Genomic DNA, 21284 nt, shown 5'->3' with positions numbered 1-21284 from the left:
GTCTTATAGCAGTAACGTGAATCGAGGTGTTTTCAGGCCGGTCGACGTACACGGCAAATGCCATCGCTCCCAATGATGTTTAACTTCGATTCATCACTGAACAGGACAGTTCGCCATTTCTGCACATTCCAGTAAATATGAGATGTAGCAAACAGGAGTCTTTTCTTCTGGTTTTTTAGTGAAATCAGCGGTTTCTTTGCAGGGCGACGAGAAAACAATCCGGCTTCAACAGCACGTCGTCTGATTGTTCGGTCCGATACAGGCAGCTCTAATTGCTTTTGTGTCTCGACTGATGATATCCAGGTATCCTTCTTGACGGATCTGACGATCATAGAATCCTCTCTAGAAGTGGTGAAACGCGGTCTTTCACCTTTGTTATCTGCTGCCAACTTCCCCGTAGAACGATATTCGGAACATAGTCTTGATAAGGTCCATTTTTTCACGCGATATTTATCACAAATAATTTTTTGTGTATTCCACTTACGTAATCGCCAATAATTTTCTTTCTTAGTTCCAATCCAAGACTGTCGGGAGCCATTTTTGTACTTGAAGTCATAAATGTACTTGAAGTCATAAAACACAACGTCTTGGTTGGATGTGGACTGTATTGATGTTATGAAACACTTGTTGTATTTCACTTCTTGTATTGATTTTCTTCGATAAAACACTTTGATAAAACTCACTTCGATAAACTGTCTTGATAATACTGACTGATTGACTTCCATATACTGACTGAATTACATGTCGATTTACATGTCTCTTATATAGTAAAATGAACCTGTGTGAACCTGTTCTGGAAGATTCTAGATGCTTCTTTTCGATGCTTCTGGATGCTTCTGAATGTTTCTGGATACTTTTGGATGGTACTGGATGCTTCCAGATGCTTCTTCTGGAAACTTCTGCATGCTTCTGCATGCTTCTGGAAACTTCTGGATACTTCCTTTAATTATTAAAAAACTTCCGTGACGTTGACACGGACCAGACTTAAGAAAATGAAACAAACCAAAAAAGTTGCACTTGTTTTGTCCGCTGCAAAATGGCACTTGTCAACGAAATTGTCTGCCTGTGTGCTGTCACCTGTCAGCTGATTGCTCATGTCATGGCATGCTATGACTCCAGACTCCTGAACTGTTTGCTGTGGTAGTATAGTTCGTTTTGTTTTTAAGACATGTAAAATTAGGAACACTTTTTAGCATTGTTCGATGTTGGTTGCAAATGTATATATATATATATATATGTATATATATATATATATATATATATATATATATATATATATATATATATATATATATATATATATATATATATATATATATATATATATAACGTGTGTTGACAAAAAAATGAGACTGCGTTCAATTTAAATTTGCATGTACTAATACCATTAGTTGTATATATAATTTGTATGTATTGCAAATTTAATCTAGTTTTAAATTAAAAAAATGCAATTAAAATTCAACGATTTAAAATGAAAATAAACAAATCTAAGCAAGAACTTCTCGGTGAACGTGTGTATGGATTTTACATGGACAATAAGCAAAATGGTAAATATTACACTTATTTTCATTTTAAAGCAGAAAAAATACCAAAAGCAACCATATACCGTATAATTGAACGCGCAGAAAATGGAATCGGAACTCAAAGAGTTAAAGGAAGTGGTCGAGTCGCAAAAAAAATGACGAAAAAAACATTACCAAGCTGAAGACTATGTTTGACCACAAGGATGGCGTCTCACAAAGACAAGCAGCCAGAAAATTTCTGTGCGATCAGTCTTTTATATGCAAAACATTGAAGAAACACACAGATATTAAATAAAAAAAAAACAAAGATTCCATTAAGAACAGAGTCACAAAAACGCAAAATAAGAACCAGATGCAGTCGATTATACGAAAAATATAAAAATCACGGTTGGATAATTGATGATGAATCTTATTTCACTTTGAAGCATAGCACCATTAACGGAAAACAAAATTTCTACTCAAGTAACGATTTGACACCGCCAAGCGTAACTATATGATCCAGTTGAAAAATATGAGCAAAAAGTGCTGGTCTGGATTTGCGTTTCGGCTAAAGGTATTTCTATACCTTTTTTTGTACCTTTTAAGCAATCACTCAAGCAAGAATTATACCTGAGCGAGTGCATCAATAAAAGACTTGTTCGTTTTATCAAAGCAAATCATCTTGACGACAATTTCAATTTCTGGCCTGACCTAGCAACATCACATTACGCAAAAACTGTAGTGGAGTATTTCAGACAAAGTAACATCAATTTTGTTGAAAAGGAAGACAACCCTCCCAACGTATCTGAATGCAGGCCTGTTTAGGACTTTTGGTCTCAATTGAAAGGAGAAGTATACAAGAACAACTGGCAAGCAGAAACTATTGACCAACTTTGCAATAGAATAAAGTATTGTTTGAATAAGATCGATTTTACTGCCATACAACGCTTTATGGGATCGGTAAAAGGTCGAATCGATAATATTCGTAGAAATGGAGTAATAGAAGATAATTAAATATATGTTTTGAAAGCTCGAAAAATTCTCTACTTAATACATTTTTTGTTTAAAAAAAATCATTTAAAATAAAGGAGTTATGCCCTTTTAAACGCAGTCTCATTTTTTTGTCATCACCCGTTATTTAAATATAAACTGCATTTTAAATGTATAAAATATCAGAGAATAATTAAATTGATCCCCCTACCAATATTTCAAAGCCAAGAAGTCGTATATGTGGAAATTTGATTGAGAAGCCACTACTGAATCTTTCAAAATTATGTAAGACAAAGCAGATATTAAAAAAATTTCACCTCCTTTTAGAATTGGGCAATATTTTTAGATCAAGTGGTAAGAGCATTAACAAACAACATTATTATAGCACTTGCATTTCAAGCAAATCTAAATCTTTGGTTATTATTTTTGAAAAAATAAGAGAAAAACTCTATTTATAACATGTTACACGTTATTATATTTTAATTTAACTTATTAAATAAAATTTGCGTTGCAGTAAGTGGCACCAATGCAGTAAATACAGGTTATAAAAATGGAGTAAATAAGCTTTTGGCAAAATTTGTTCCAGGTTTAGTGTATCATCGTTGTCAACTTTGTGTTTTCAACCTGATTCTTAAACATTTTATGGACTCAAAGTTTGATTTCTTATTAACATCGCTTATTATTAATTACTGGTTTATTAATGAGTTGATTAGTAACTACCAAGATTTAGCTGAAAAATACAAGCCTAACGGGCCAGTCATTAAAAGTAAAAAATTTGGCAGGAATGATTATACTGGATTTTTTATGTAAAGGGTTCAAGTCTCATCGAGACACAATCAATTTACCCGCAATTCAAACATATTTAGAATGATTGTCCATTAGACATTGGTTACACGAATGAAGTGTTCGAAAGGTCGCTTGCTAAAGTTAAATTCTTTCTTCAAAGAAAAGTAATCAACTTAGAGGCCAAATTTCTGAGACACTGTAATAAACTTTGATCTACCTTTGTGTGTTATTGTAATATTTGTGTTTGAACTATATTAACTTTTATGACGCAATGTTCAAAGACTTTAAACCTAAAATTTCGAACTCAACAAACAATATCTTTACCCCAAGTTACATAGATTTTTATTCGGAATTTGTGAAACCTTTTCAAACTTAGGGGTTCTTTTTCAAATATAAGGATTAAAATCAATAACTATTTTCTCTTACTTGCGAAACATTTCTTTAGTTTCTTTTTTGAATTCTATAAATATTTCTTTTAAAACTTTTATTTTTGATTTGTGGAAGTGTTACTGCCATAATATAATAAACGTGATAAAAAAGAAATAAGTTATTCTTTAAATTAAACTTGTATGTTTTTCCAAATGTAATATAAATATATATTTTATAAAATTCTCCTCGTGGTAAAATCGCGTCCGCTCTTTTTAAATGCTTGCTTAATTTTTTAATATTGGTATCATATAAGCAACAACATTTAAAAAAGAGACACATTTAAGATGTTAAGGAACAAAAAGAGTAGGGTAAGGCGAGGCGAGTTCGTCATGCTTTTCTACAACAAAATGACTTAGCATATAAATAAGTAAACTTTTCTAGTTTAAAAACGTTTTCTTTTCAATTAGGGTCCCTACTTTGTTAATGTATTGAATCAAAATAAATTCTAAAGTTACTTTTGTGTAGAACTTCATTTATTCATCATCAAGTAACGAGGGGCGAATTCGTCAATACAACTAAACCGATTGAAAAATACGTCACTTGGGCGATAGACAAAATATCTTATTAGTGGTAAAGTCAGCTTACTTAGAAGAAAAAAAACTTTGATATAAAGTATCATTTTTGAGGTAATAGTAGGATGATTTCCTTAATCTAGAAAAGTAAACCCCTGAGTGATGTAGAGAAATGTAGCTATCTGTAGACTACTGATAGCCTACAGCTACATTTAGAATTACTTTCAGATTACGACAAGATAGAATTACTGAAACTCAGTTTCCTCATTTTTAAAACATCTAAAAGGATGTCAATCGTTAAACTTTTTCTAGAAAATAAAAAAATGATTTTGGCATAAAGGAAAACCGTAAAACCGCGTTTGCGCACAAAATCGCACGTTAAAGCAATAACAAAAATTATATCACTATGACTATTTAAGAATTTACAAGACGTTTATATGTCCTTTGCACACAATTTGCATATGTATCAACTCCAAAACATCCTTCACATGCCCACTAACTGCAGCTTAAACATTTAAGCCGAGCTGCACAGCCACAACAAATTATTTTTCAGAATAAAACCACTAGATGAACTTGGATGATCAAAACCAGCTGAAAAATAAGTCTTCTTTGTTTTTGTTTTGAATGATTTTTCATTTTTTTTCCGACTTATGTTAAACACTGACCACATTTTTTATTGGAGCCATTTTAGCAGGAGGCTCATTTAAAAAGTTAACATTAATAAGAGCAAAAATTAATAAGATCAACATGGCGTTTTGAGTAAGTAGGTTTGCTTTTTTATTTCGAAAAAAATACAATAGTCCCTTAAATAGATAAATTTGGGTTTCTCTTTTTTGTATTCAAATGCTTTAACTGTGTTTCTTAGGGGATGAAAAGTGCAATGGTAAAACGTATTAACAAATAATCCTCTTTTTGTAAGTATGTTGGGCCATATTTTGTTAAAAATAATGTGAAAGTTTCAACGAGGCATAGAAATATCATCAATTTTAGCTAAGCAATTAGACAAGGCTTAAGACCACACTTGTTTAACTACTTTATTAAAATGTGTGTCAAGTGGATGAAGGTGATGTGCACTATGATGTGGAATTCATATCATTTCAATATCCATCTCCTGTGCTAATTAAATTGCTTCAAAAATTAATCATCCAAAAAATAACAATGCTTTTTTTCACCCACTTTTGTAAGAAACTTAGTAAAAAGTCAAACCTTTCTTGATCAATATATCCGCTTTTACTGCAATGCACTTTTGTACCCAAAGGAAATTTAGATGCATCTGGAATCTTTGTTTCTTTAAATGTTAAAAATGGTGGTAAGCTGTCTCCTGCTGCAGTACAGTGGCAAGTTATGTTGTTATTGTGCCACGTTCACCAATAAGTAACTTTTGTACCTCACAAAAATTCTATTCACAAAGCCACTTGGCACAGATGAAAAGCCGCTTTCATCACAGTTATAAATCAAATTTTATATACTTATTTTTTACTATATATAGATTTTAGACTATACATTATAATAAGCTTGTTTACATGTTTTACATCAGAGTTGCATTTATAATTAAAACTTCAAAAACTTTTAAAAGCTAACTTTAAACTTGTATATATATTCTGAAAAGCCTATTTCTTATAGATAAAATCTAAAACTTTGAAGTGCATTTTGAGCACAACTCGATTTTCTTTCAAACGGCGCTCCGAATTGAAAAAATTTGCGTGATCAAAGAAAATTTATCTTAAGTATTAAATTTTTTTTAACGACGAAACTGCCCCTCATTTGAGCATGTGCTAACAGTCATTACGTAACAATTCAAAAAGAAAAAACGTAGCAACTTAAATTGTTGTTTTAAAAATATTGACATCGATATATCAAAAAATATATACTTTATGGTCAAAACATTGCGTATTTTGATTATTTTTCGACAATAGGCATTTAAGCAGAAAAATATTTTTTCAAACATTTTTGGATAGATTTACAGAAAGCAACAGGGCCGTCCCGAAGAAATTTTAATAGGGGAGGAAATTTTAATAGGGGAGGTATCTGTTTTTTGACGTATCTGTTTTTTGCCGACTACAGCCAAAAAAAATTTTTTGCCTTACTTATCTAAAGAAAAAAATAAAAAAAATTCAAAGACCCAGTTCTTACTTCGTCTTAGCTGCTTCAGATAGGCTTCTAAATTTAAAAAAATAAAAACAATTTTAACAAGCAAAACTTTTTAAAAGAAATTTTAACTAACGTTTAGGAAATAAAATCACAGGGAAAGATTTGAAAATGAATACTACCTATTTTTTTTTATTAAAATCTTATTTTAGGTTATAATTTTTAAATTTTATAACAACTTTTAAGAAGCACAAAAAATATTGTAATAAATAGTTAAACTTTTGTCAATAACAATTCACACACAATAAAAACACTTTTACTTCCAATTGATACTGATTGCATAGTTTTTAAACACTGAGATAAATTGCCCCAATTGTAATGTTTTTTTGTTGAATCAAGAGAGAAAGAAATTCAATATTAATTTTGATATTTTACTTAATCTCTTCTTTATAAAAGACCTTTAGCTAGAGAAAGATTTTAGGCTCGATATAATCTTTGGTAATGTCAGGTTTATAAGACAGGAGTCAATTTAAATATGTCAGGTCAGGTTATCCTGCTACTGCTATTGTCAGGTCAGGTTATTCTGCTACTGGTATCATGTAACCCAGTACAATCTGCTTCATGTCCTGCTGCCTTTCAGGATAGCCTTTGCCTTTTAAGGAGAAGGCTAGGAGATGCCAACTCCGACTTAAAATACCTCCTGCCTTGGAGCTCTTGGTTGAGTAAAGGTTAAAGATTGTCTCTTGATAATAATACTCATCTTGGCAGATGTTAAATGCATCCGGCTACTGTCTTGTAGAAAGCCTCCTAGGCTCCAAAGACTTAAGGGGTAAACGGGTTCTATCTGTAAACCAGCCTCGCACTCCTTCTTCATCTATTCGGCTAGCGCAGAAGTATTTTTAATACATTGTTTCCAGTTTAGGATGTTAAATGCTGGATCTTCTCAATGCATGGGTTTTGCTTGTGTCTGTTTTTATGACTAGGCAACTTATTCTAATATCTCCTAATGAGGGTACAAAATCAGTTTTATGGTTCTGAGGCCGCCTGGTAGTCAGCTTTCCCCAACTCTGTGGTAGCTCTTAGAGAGGTTGATTCCATCAACAGCTGAAAAATATCAAAGTATTAACAGTGCTATGTTGCGCACGGATGGTGTTCCTGTTAGTACTTTTGGTGTACATTGCCAAGGCCACTTTTGGAACCCTTTGTTACGGCTTAGGGTTTATTAATAGTAATGAGGCAATAGATTGAGCTATTAAACAGTGCACTGAGTACTGTCTATGCTTTGAGTCAATTTCTTTAACAAATTTAAAAATGAATAAAGTACCAAAAACTATTAAACTCAAAAAACCAACGTCATAACCAAGTTCTCTAAATCTATCATTCACTAATATTCGTGGTCTTCGAAGTAACTTTTCTGCTGTTGAGTCTTATCTCTTGCAAAGTTCACCAGACCTTCTTGATCTTTGTGAGACTAATTTGAGTTCAGCTGTCTCATCTCGTGATCTTAGTGTTGATGGTTATATTCCTTAAATTCTTAAAGACTCCAATACTTACGAATGTAAATGCTCAGACCAAGGATGTGACGCTTGGTCTGAGCATTTACATTCGTAGGTATTCACCCATTTGTCGGGAAACTAGATTTGAATCCACAGACTATTATTTTACGTGCTTTCGTTTAGCAACTCTTCACTCTATCACCTTTCTCTTTGTTCTATATTGCTCTCCTTCATCTCAAGGCGGCACTCTTTTCAATGTTATTTCTGATCAAATTGACCAAGCCCTCTCTCTTTATCGATCAGCCATTATCATTGTTGTTGGTGACTTTAATGCTCATCACACTGAATGATTTGGCTCTAGTTTCGGTGACTCTGCTGACGTTAAAGCCCACAAAGTTTGCCTTTCTCAATCTCTAACTCAAATAGTCAACTTTCCAACTCGCTTTTCAGACAACCCGAATCATTTACATTCTCTACTCGACTTATGTCTTGTTTCTGATCTTAGTCAGTGCTCAGTTTCTCCACATTCACCGATAGGTGCTTCTGATCACAGTTTGATCTCTCTAAAACTATTATCTCATTCTTCTTCATCATCTGAATCCCCCTTTCATTGTACCTCTTACAACTACCTTACAGCTGATTGAGACTCTTTCCATGATTTTCTTGTGATGGCTCTTGGGTAGAAATCTTTTGTCTTCCTGTTGACAAATGTGCTTTTTATATAACTTTGTGGATTCAGGCAGGAATGGAATCTTTTATTCCCTCTCGACATTTCCAGGTCAAGTCTCACTCCTCTCCATGTTTTTCTCACATTGTGCTGCTGCAATTGCCAATCGAAACCGTTACTTCCATATCTATCAGCAAAACAACTCTCCAGAAAACAGGCTTATCAAAGTCTTGTTTTGCGGCATCTGTTATCCCTATTTTCAAAAATTCTAGAGAGCGATCTGATTTGTGTAACTACCGTTCTATTAGTCTTCTTCCTATCATAAGCTAGGTTTTTGAATCTTTAATTAACAAACACTTAACCTCTCATCTTGAATTTAAAAATTTGCTTTCTAATTATCAATATGAATTTTGATCTTCCCGTTCTACAGCTGATTTGCAAACAGTAATAACCAATAGGTTTTATTGTGCATTAGATAAACGTGGAGAAGTTAAGGCCATCGCTCTTGACATTTCTAAAGCTTTTGATAAAGTTTGACATGCTGGTCTTCTCCATAAGCTTTCTTCTTATGGTGTATCTGGTAACATCTTTAAGATTATTGAATCCTTCCTTTCTAATTGTCGTATAAAAGTTGTCCTCAATGGACAGCACCTCAAGGTTCTAACCTTGACCTTGTACTCTTTTTAATTTACTAATTTACATTAACGATCTTTCAGATATTCATCACATCAGCCAATCGTTATCGGAATGAGTTAGATCTTCCTATATTTATGAATGATGATGTACTCGATGAGTCATTTACTCTTCATCTTCTAGGAATAACTCTTACTTCGGATCTTTCTTGGAAACCATTTATCAAATCTAATGCAAAATTAGCATCTGCTAAGGTTGCATCTCTTTATCGAGCTCAACACTTTCTTACTTTGGACTCTATTCTCTATTTCTATAAATCTCAAATCCGGCCTTGTATGGAATATTGTTGCCATATCTGGGGCGGATCTTATGATGCCCTTTTAGACAAGGTACAAAAACGCATTGTAAACATAGTTGGACCTGCTCTTGCAGCCAACCTCCAACCATTACCACATCGTCGTAATGTTGCTTCTCTTTCTTTTTTCTACAAATACAATAATGGGCACTACTCTAAAGAGCTAGCGTCTCTTGTGCCATCTACTAAGATTTATTCTCGTGTTACTTGACATTCAATTAAGTCTCATCTTTTTTCTGTGACTGTTCCTAAGTGCTCAAAAAACTCTTATTTCTCTAGTTTTTTTTCCTCAAACATCAGTTTTTTGGAATTCGCTTCCTTCATCTTGTTTTCCTGATTCATATAATTGGCAATCCATTAAGTTGTCTGTCAATTGTTATCTTGCTCTACAATCTTCATCTTTTCTCTTCCAGTAACTTCCAACTCCAATTAGTGGTTGCTTACAGCCTTGTTGGAAGCGATAATATTAAAAAAAAACAAAAAACTAATAAACTAAGTGCTTACTTCAAATTTTATTTTTATATATAAACTTAAATTTTTGAGAAGTTACAATTCTCAATCATATCTTGTTATTGAACTAAGCGGAAACTGAACGTCTGTCGTCTAGTAGCTAATTGACTAGCCATTTTAGACCACTTGCATAATTTTCAAAAAGTTCTGTTGTAACCATTATTGTCGTTGAAAAAACTACTTATGGCAGTTGAACTCGCAGGTATTTTGTGTCCTTTAGCAAATTTGCGCAACCTATACCTTTTGACACATCAACTTAAAAATATATAAACAGAGGTCAACTGCAATGAAATCAGTTATTATAGTCGCAAATATCATCTTTTACTTGTACAAATATTTTGAAGATTTTTTTAAATTAACTTTTTTGTAGAAAGTTATAATGACAATTCGATTAAACGTTTTATTTTTATATGCTATTGCATGAAACATTTTCAGCCTTTGTTAATTGCCCAAATAATATTGCAAGTTTTGCACTTAGCACTTTCGTTTACTTGGCATTTTAAGAATTTCTTTTAAACTGCATTACTATCAAATTTACGAAAAGTCGTTTTTAAACAAAACTTTTAAAATAATATTACTCGAGTGAAACAGATAAGTGAACTGGACAATTCAACTACATTGAAAAAAAAATTTAGAACATAAAAAATGCATGGGGAAGTTTGTTTCCATGAGCATTAGAGACTGAAAGCAGTATAGAGCAAAATCTTTATTGGTACGGGAACAAACTTGTTGCCACAAGCAACTAGGAACAAAAAAATCCGAACCAAGTTCAAATATTTTTGAAATATTAGAAAATCAAAAAAACGTACAATTTAGAAAAAATATTTACAAAATATAAAATAATAATAAATATAAATTAACATAAACGTAAATAATTTGAATAAAAAAGATCTCTTATTTTCATATAGAAGCTGCAGAAAAATTTTACAGAAAAAAAACAACAACAACTATAAAGCATGCAATTTAAAAGATTTAATATATAAATATATTTAATAAATAAATAAAAATAAAATTTCATAATTTTTCATTATTTTAATGTAAATCAATAAAACTTATAAAATAGAAGAAAAATGTCATTGCAGAAAAATGTCATAAAACTGATGAATTTTTAAAAAAGTTTGTGAGAATAAAACTTCGGCTGTATGATAAAAGCAAAAGTAATTAAAAAAAAACACAATTTTCATATATTAAAATGGTTATTTTGTAATTTAAAAAAAAAGATAAGCAAGATATGAATATCCTTTGAAAGTTAATATAATTTTGAAACTTATATAAATATACTGTTTTAAAAATTTTTTAAACGTTTCAAATAATTGTAAAATTGTATGAAATCATTCATTTTTATTATGTTCGTAAATACCTTCTTTAAAAAATGGATGAAAAATCGCTAAATCTTGTTTAGTTAACGATCGATGACTGATTGCATAAATACGACACGTAGGATCATTTGAAAGAATTGCAAGGAAAGCTATGAGGTAGGCCTGAAAAAAAAAAAAAAATTTGAAAAAATCTAGCATGACTAAGTAAACGCGATTCTCGAACATTTTAAAAAAGCTGCAAAAATATTTAAAGTTTTGAATTTCAAGAAAGATTTTTGAAGATCATAAAAGGTATAAAATTGAAAAAGATTCAAATGATAGTACCTCAAGTTGGGTTCTTCTTACACGTACAAAATCTTCAGCAAGATTACCAAAATATCGACGCGACGGAAATTCTAAATTTCCTATCTATAATAAAAACATAAAGTTTAAAAAAAAAAAAAAATCCTTTAGTATTTTAAAAAATAAACAAATTAAGTTCGATATTTATAAAAAAATATCATTTCTACCGTTTTTGCAATTTCTTTGCAAAATTACATTTTACATAAGGGTTTATCTATAAAGTACTACGCAATTCTGTGGTAGAGTGTCAGTTAAAAACATACAAGTACGTACAAAGAGTTCAAAGTATTCAAGTCATCAAGCACATTCTATTTAGATTTGATTGATTAAGGCATTTGAAACTGAGAAATCGTTCGAGTCGTTTTAAACATTACGTAACTGGCGTAAAGTTACATAAAAACGCGTCTTCTTGTATAACTTGATCAAATTTTGTTATTTATCCATTTTTTATGTTTTGAATTTAGCGAGTCTCAAATTTGTGATTAACAATAGGTATATATGCAGAAAAGATCATTGAAAAAGTAAAACTTATAATTTCGTGTGCAGGTGCACGAAAGAGAGGAGAACTCGAAATTAAAAGTTTTACTGCGTGCGTATATTATAGATATAAGTTCAATTTATGGAATAATATATATATATATATATATATATATATATATATATATATATATATATATATATATATATATATATATATATATATATATATATATATATATTATATATATATATATATATATATATATATATATATATACTCCCCCAAGCACACTAACGCATAAACATTGAACACTAAAAAAAAAACTATTACTATTGGATGATTTCGAAGGGTTTGTCTATGCAGTTCACGAAATTGCCGGTAGCGACGATATACTGTCCAACTAATATTGCCAATTCGTAACTAAAATAAATAAATTTTGATAAATTTGTTTTTTTTTATGAACGAATATTTATTTAAGATAACTATAAGTGGTTTTAACATAAACAATTTTTTTATGAATGAATACTAATTTAAGATAACTACTCCAGTCAAAAAGTCCTATAGGCTCTAGCCCATTAAGCACCATTGGAAAAGAAAAAGGCGTGAACTTTCTAGTTAAAGCACTTAATATATTAGTGGTTTTAAAGAACAACATTTATTGTTCTTTAAAATCACTTATACCCTAGTCATAAAGTCCAATAGGATAGGAATTTTGAACAATAAAATAATTATATATATTTAACATATTTAAAATATATATAAATATATTTTATATACATTTATATATATATATATATATATATATATATATATATATATATATATATATATATATATATATATATATATATGTATATATATATATATATATATATATATATATATATATATATATATATATATATATATATATATATATATATATATATATATATATATATATATATATGTATATATATATATATATATATTTAAACAACTTTATAAAGTATTCTACACAATAGAGTGCTCAATGTTCTTAAAAGAACAGAGCAATTATATATTAGTAGAAAATCACTTAACAAAAATTTTTTCCATTTAACACTGTGTTTCATCAACAAAGATTCATCAGAAATCTGATTTCATCTGAAATCATCAGATTTCTGATGAATTTTTGTTAATGAAACACAGCGTTAAATGGAAAAAAATTTTGTTAAGTGATTTTCTACTAATATATATATATATATATATATATATATATATATATATATATATTTATATCAATAACCAAAGGCGATGGGTTCTCTAGGGCATCTTCATTCCTCTTAGGAAGACCTCCAGTAGAAAATGTTTTTCAAAGTATGCCAGTATTGTTGGCTACCAATAGACAGAGGAATCTCTCATTCAAACCCTTGCACTGTTCAAAATGCAAGAGAAAATTTTAGTACAGATCTGATTCAGTTTCCTCATGCAGCAGACAGTTGTTGGAACTGACAGCATAAAACAAAAAGTTAAAATGCAAGTGATGCATCCACTGTCATCCACTGTCAAATCATCCATTGTCAAATTAGCAACTAGAGGAAAAGATTCAACTGTTGCAGTAAATGTTAAATCTCTAAATCGCTCAAAGCTCAGTTTCCTCTTCAACATCCAGTGTCTTCTGATGAAATAAGTAGACTTCTATATAAAAAACTTATAAAACAGCAACTTTTTTTAAGACCAGGAAGGGCAGAAAGTCAATAGAATCTTGTCTTACAGAGAAACTTAGTAAGCATGACACTTGACTTTATTTTTTATTTTTTTTGACTTGGCTTTTATAGCTCAACAAATTTTTCGATGTTGAAAACCAAACACAGAAAGCTCAGCATAGAATAGTGTATTACCATAACATTTCAGGATTAGTTGATATATTTGAGAAATGCCAATTTTCCCCAAATGAGAATATGATCAAATATGAATTGATGGGGATGAAATTTTGCATGAACATAATTGCCAAAATAACCAAGAAAACAAAAATATTGCTATTCTAATGGGTTCTTAATCTTTTCAAGATTCTGGTGTAAAGAAACTTATAATTTTGGCTATTGTTTATTTGATGCAAAAAGACTCATAATTTTGTCTCAATTATTCAATCTCCAAATGAATCTTATGAAAACTGAAAACAAATTTTAGATATGCTTGCTCTTGAAAAACTTGCTCTCACAGCAGCTGTAGACATGAAATTGGCTAATATATTTCTTGGAATAGGCTGTATCTACATACCCATGCCTCTGGTGTGAAACTTCAAAGAATGATTTTGGAAAGCAAGGTTTAACTGGACAGTTATGAACACATGGAATGATTCATAAAAAGCTTTCACATAAAAAGCTCCACAGCTTAATATAAAAGTTGCATGAAACTCCCTTTGATTGAGCTTCCAGATGACACACTTTTTATTTATTTCCTGCCAGTCATGGAGTTGCACATGGCTATTGGAATTACTAACTGCTTTTTTGATCACTTGAACACTATCTTGAATCAAACAGCTTCTTGTTTCTTCAAAGCTACTGACTCGTCAAATAAATTGGGCGCCCAAAGGCCTCCAATGCATGGAGAGGAATTCAATGTCAAAAACTCTTGAATAAAATAGGAATTGCTTGAATCATTAGCAAGTGCTAAAATTTGATTACAAGGAACAAAAATAATGGCTGCTTTTAGAGCTTTCAATGAAGTTGCAAAATCATGCTTTGGCAATGGTCTTGATCCCAAGTACAAAGCCATCTCTTCATTTGAAATTGCATACAGAGATCTTGAAATTTAAATTACGCCAAAAGTGCATGCTGTTATCCAGCACATAACCCTATTTCTTGAAAATCAGTCCAATAAGCATGACACTGATCACCAAAATAAACCATCAAATATTCAGAAGAATTTTTTAAAAGGACTTGGTTTTTATAGTTAGCAAGCATCATATATATGCGTTAGGGTGTCCCAAAAAACAACATTTTTGAAAAATATATGCAGAAACCCCCTTAATGTGTTCTATCTAATACAAAAACATTAGATTTAAAATTTTTTAGAATAAAAATAAGGGGTCCCTCAAGACCCTCAAATATTTAATGGCTCCCTAATATTTTCAAAAAAAAAGTTTTTTAAAAGTATGTCAATATGGTACTCAAATGAAGCAAAATTATATAAAAATTTCAAAAATAATATTTAATTTGGAAAAATTTTAACTTATTTATCAAAATTGTCATAAAAATACATAAAAATTGTATTTTTTTGTTTTTTGTTAAAAAACGTAATTTTTCATGTAATAAAACCAAAAATAACAATTCTATATTTGAAATCTATATTATTTTTGAAATTTTTATATAATTTCGCTTCATTTGAGTACCAGGTTGCCTTTTTTTGAAAAATTTTTTTTTTAAAATATTAGGGACCCATTAAATATTCGAAGGTCTTGAGGGACCCCTTAAAATATTTTTTATTCAAAAAAATTTTAAATCTAGTGTTTTTGTATTAGATAGAACACATTAAGGGGTCTCTGCATATATTTTTCAAAAATGTTGTTTTTTGGGACACCCTAATATGCGTATATATATATATATATATATATATATATATATATATATATATATATATATATATATATATATATATATATATATATATGTATATACCCTCCAAAACATAAGGAAACAAATAAAAAATTCTATTTTGTCAACTTCAATCACTGAACACAGCATTTTTCTAAAAAAAAACTCTTTGAACAGAATCATTCAAAATTATTGCTATTACATATATAGACTTGATTTTAAGCATAGACTTGATGAGTTTACCAACATTTCAATCTCCATGTGGCTTCAATAGCATTATAAAGCTCATTGTGGTTTTTGAAAGATTTTTTGTGTTTTAGAGAAAGCTTAACTTTATACAATAAATTTCTGACGCAATTAATATCACATATTAGAGCTAACCATTGTATTATTTCCAATTGATTTATTTGAAACCATTGTTTACCCAATTAAGGGTTTTGTCTTGTTGAAATTTCCGTAGCAGAAAGCATATTACTATCAGCATGAGTTTACCTTTAAGTCTACATTCTTTCAAATTGCCATATGGATTTTTGTGCTTTGATTCATTGCATCCTCTTTTCCAATCATTTATAGTCCATTTGCAAGTTTAATTCTAGCTTTTGGATTCTTTGAAGAAATGAAAAGTTTTTTTGTTTTCAATTTCTTTTTGTTTAACTCCTTTCTTATAATCTTTGATAATGTGTTTCTTAAAAAGCTAAATTATACTTGTTTCCTGCAAGTCTAAAGAACCAATACCCACAAAAATCAATTGTAAGATGGAAATCCTTAATATTATAAAGTTTTCTTTCCAAACCAGTGTGAAATCACCGACTGTAAAAACAAACAATTAATTATTTTTTATTAGTTATACAAAAGTTGCTTATGTTTTAAAAGATCATTTTTATATTAAAATACCAATACATGCAAAACATCATGTTTGTTTGTTTTCAGGTTGTATTATGAGCAAATCTTTTCCTTATATGTAAAATCAACAATTTGATTTTGGACTATGGAACACCAATCATGCTGAGATTGTTTCAAAAGTATTTACAGAATGAATGTTGTTGTAGTCATTTTGAAGGAGGAGGCCTTTTGTGAACGTTTAGACTAAATTTTTGATATCGCTCACCAGAATGCACAAGTACTGATCAAGATCCCCAAGGATTGGGCCTTCTTGAGTGCTCAGACACAAGACAGAAAAGGTTACATGGCAGGAGTAGATAAAATTATGAAGCAGTAAGTGGAATTAAAAGAAAGTAAGGGGAAAAAAGAGGAAGCTCGTCGTATGAAATCAAAGAAAGATATTGAAACTCTAACCAGCAAGGTTCCATTATTTTTGAGCAGTAGAACTGAGACAGATAAAAATGATGCAGCAAGAGAGAAAGAGCCAGTTGCTTGTAAGAGATTGAAAAAGTAACCATTGTCATTCAAACCAAGCAAAATCACACTTATTACAAAACATGTGGCGGCAGCTTTGGATCGAATTAAAGTAACAGACAGAGAATCTCCTCATCTGTTGGCTGCTACAGCTGATGCTCTTGGCCATGATATTCAGGAGTTGCCACTGAGCCATAGCTCCATCTGTTGGGCCAGGGTACAATATCGGGAGGCATTCGCAACAGACTTGAGAAGTAAATTCACTCCTAGTTCAGCATTAGTTGTTCACAGGAGCAGAAAGCTGTTGCCTGGCATCACTGGGAAACAGAAGGTTGATAGATTGCCTGTTATTGTATCCAGTGTTGAAACAGAACAACTACTTGGCATTCCAAAAATTACTTCTGGGGCCGGAGAATAACAGGCAGCTGCAGTAGTACTATGTATTGATGACTGAAATGTTCGTGACATTATAAGAGGATTATGTTTTGACACAACTACTAGCAATATGGGTCAGTATGCAGGTGCATGCAGTCTGATACAAAAAGCTCTTAACTGTGAACTTTAACATCTTGCATGTAGACATCATATTATGGAAATTGTAGCTGATAAGGCCTTTTCTATAATGAAAATAGCTACATCCACAGGTCCCAATATTCTGTTGCTTATGAGATTCCAAGACAATTGGAATTGGATCAACCAGAGCAACTTCCAGACAGCACCAGATGCGGTAGCGATTGCTGATTTCAAAGCTTGTATAATTCATTTTGCTGAGACAAATATTGAAATCTATCAACCTCGAGATGATTACAGGGAACACTTGTAACTAGCAATCATCTTTCAAGGTGGAACTCCACGACGTGGTGTTCATTTCACAGCACCTGGAGCTTTGCACCGGGCACGCTGGATGGCTAGAGTCATTTATTCATTCAAAATGTGGATGTTCAGGTCTCATTTCAAACCGAAAGCGGTTGAAGAAAAGGGAATTTTTCAGTTTCTCTTGTTTATATGTAAGGTGTACATTGAAGCATGGTTCCAGGCTCCTCATGCAGTTACAGTGCCAACCAATGATCTTCCTTTGCTACGCCAATTGTCTGAATAAAGAAATCAAGCCATTAGACAGGCTACAGTTACAGCATTCAATGGCCATCTGTGATTTCAGCAAAAAACAGACAATGATCAGCAACATGCAACGTGTACAAGCTGGCTCAGACCATACACCACCAAGACTTGACTTTAGATTTGTTGATGCTTCACAGCCACTGAGTGCATTTATAACCTCAAACACCAGAAAGTTCCTCGAGATCCTGCAGCTGAGTGATGCGTTTCTGAAGTTGTCACCAGAGCAGTGGAAAGAAAATAGTGACTACGTTGCCTCAGAACAAATCGTGTCGACTCTAACCATAGTTAATGACTCCACTGAAAGAGGAGTGAAACTCATACAGGATTACAGCTCACTGCTAACAAAAAATAAAGAACAGAAACAGTACTTATTGCAGGTTGTCTAGGAACATCGCCACAAAGTTACAGATTCCAAGAAAGGCACTTTGCTGTTGGGACTTTCAAAACCCGAATGAGTTTGTAATGACACTGAAGATTGACTGTATTGACTACTATTTTAAACATAAACTACAAAATAACTAAAACTGATATAATTGTCAGTCTTACTTTTGTTGTTATTTAGTAAGTGCATTGGTACAGTTGCAACTGTTGAATAATAATAATAATTTGCTGTTGATATTCATGTGAAATACATTAATCCGCCAAAAGGTCGCTTGCGATGTAATCAGAAACTTCGAATGACTTGTGCAACCTCTAAAAATGCTTCAAATCACTTCAAATTTTTACAAAATTTTTGTAGATGGATAAGAATGGGAGGTTCCAATGCGCACTTTTTAAAAAAAAATTTTTTGGCCCACTCTAATATATATATATATATATATATATATATATATATATATATATATATATATATATATATATATATATATATATATATCACATTTATAGATTGTTTGCAACTTTTATTTTACTACAATAAACATTTCTAGCTGAAGTGTTATTATTTATGCTCTAAACATTATTGGAGTTAATGTAACTGATTCGAGCAGCTTCAATATTAGTTTTCCCATTGAAGAGTTACTAGACAAAATCTGCATTATTATCCTTAAAAAGATCCTTACTGACTCATGCCATCATATAACCAATAAATTAGCTCACACCAGCAGCAGAAACCCAAACAGATTCTCATTTGCTCTGAACACTGCAAAGACCACCTCCTATCAACAATCTTTCATTCAAAAATATCTCTGTATTCTGGTGATGGTGACAGCAACCTTTACTTACCACAAAACATTGGGAGTTCTACTGACTTTTACATACATAAATAATTTTTGCATGGATTTCTTCTTTTTAGTATTTAATGATGGGTAAAATTGCACAATTCATTACTTGTAATACTATTCAATTTTAAATAAAAATTTATAAATAAAATAGAAAAAAAAAATATTTATAACATAAAAAATTTGTATAAATGAGAAAATATTTAGAACACTAAAAGATATCCATTAAACTATAATACTGCAAATAGTCCTATATAAATAGTATCCTATGTTTAACATACCATTTCACATATTTGGCGAGAACAGGAATAGAACCAAAAAAATTTAACCTTAAATTAACTTTATTTTTTTTCAAAAAAAAAAACTTGTTTTCTTCCCCCTCAAAAAGAGTTATTAATTATCAGGAGAAAAATTACTTGTGGTTATTATAATGGTTATTATATTAATAATAACCATTATAATAACCACAAGTAATTTTTCTTAAATTTAAAATTTAATTTAATCTTAAAATTTAATTAAATTTAAATCTAAAAATTAATTAAATTTAAATCTAAAATTTAATTAAATTTAAATCTAAAATTTAATTAAATTTAAAACTAAAATTTAATTAAATTTAAAGCTAAAATTTAATTAAATTTAAATCTAAAATTTAATTAAATTTAAATCTAAAATTTAATTAAATTTAAATCTAAAATTTAATTAAATTTAAATCTAAAATTTAATTAAATTTAAATCTAAAATTTAATTAAATTTAAATCTAAAATTTAATTAAATTTAAACTAAAATTTAATTAAATTAAAATATAAAATTTAATTAAATTTAAAATTTAATTAAATTTAATTTTAAAATTTAATTAATTTTAATTTTAAAATTTTAATTTAATTTTAAAACTTAATCAAAATTTTTAATTTAAAATCTAGTTAAATTTAAAATTTAATTAAATTTAATTTTAAAATTTAATTAAAATTTTTAATTTAAAATTTAAATTAAATAAAATTTAAAATTTAAATTAAATAAAATTTAAAATTTAAATTAAATAAAATTTAAAATTTAAATTAAATAAAATTTAAAATTTAAATTAAATAAAATTTAAAATTTAAATTAAATAAAATTTAAAATTTAAATTAAATAAAATTTAAAATTTAAGATTTAATTAAAAAGAGTGACTGTCATAAAAATAATGATAATGATTCTGATGATGATAATTGAGTTTGTAATTTAGTACCTTGACTTCGAATACATGATAAGAACCTTTTCCAATGCCACGCAAAATATATCTAGGTATGCAAGCATTAATTTGGTTCATTTTATAAATATTTACTGATTTCAGAAATCTGTGGATAGGAGTTGGAGGAGGAGATGGAGGTGAGTTGCGTAAACGAGCTATTAATTCATCTTCATCATCAAAACCCTCCTGAAACAAAAAGTATAATTGTATAAGTATTAAATAGACAATTTAATATATTAAATGGACAATTTTTCCAGTACTAATATTAATTTAATATCAATAATAATATCATAATGCAATTTATATATTATACAAATTATACAATTTATATGTAGTGACTATAGTTATATATAATTAATACAACTCTAATATATATAGGGCTTGCAATAAAGAAAATTGCCTGGCATGTTATTTAGTGCTTGTAAAATTGTAATAAGTTGTAATTGAGCGTGATTAAGTGTGCTCAAGATAATATCAGTGAGAGGGATCGTGGGATTTAAAAATTGGTGAAGACTGAGCTCATAAAAAGTTTTTATTTATTATACAGAATCTTTTATTGACAAATGTTTTGAAGTAGTATCTACTACAGGGCACTCATGACACATTATTAACAAAGAAGCTCTTTAAGTCCTAACTTTCTTGTATATTGTTTGCACATTATCACAATTTTTTCTAACTATTTATGGTTTTTATT

General features: G+C 29.9%; 1 protein-coding gene across 2 annotated transcripts in view; it reads right to left on the bottom strand.

Annotated features, from left to right (window-relative positions):
* Positions 1 to 11145: 11145 nt before the first annotated feature.
* LOC100202449 (kinesin-like protein KIF16B) overlaps positions 11146 to 21284 on the bottom strand; it is a 182255-nt gene continuing 172116 nt past the window's right edge. For both annotated transcript variants that reach the window (XM_065805924.1, XM_065805925.1), the window contains 4 exons: positions 20588 to 20776; positions 12441 to 12530; positions 11612 to 11695; positions 11146 to 11449 (listed from right to left, as the gene is read on the bottom strand). In XM_065805924.1, the coding sequence (XP_065661996.1) occupies positions 11300 to 11449; positions 11612 to 11695; positions 12441 to 12530; positions 20588 to 20776 (513 nt within the window). In that variant the 3' untranslated portion in view covers positions 11146 to 11299. The remainder of the gene's footprint in view (positions 11450 to 11611; positions 11696 to 12440; positions 12531 to 20587; positions 20777 to 21284) is intronic.

The sequence above is a fragment of the Hydra vulgaris genome, chromosome 09, assembly GCF_038396675.1.
Source record: "Hydra vulgaris chromosome 09, alternate assembly HydraT2T_AEP".
In the NCBI taxonomy this organism is placed as follows: domain Eukaryota; kingdom Metazoa; phylum Cnidaria; class Hydrozoa; order Anthoathecata; family Hydridae; genus Hydra; species Hydra vulgaris.
This window is presented reverse-complemented; position numbering and strand designations above follow the sequence as displayed.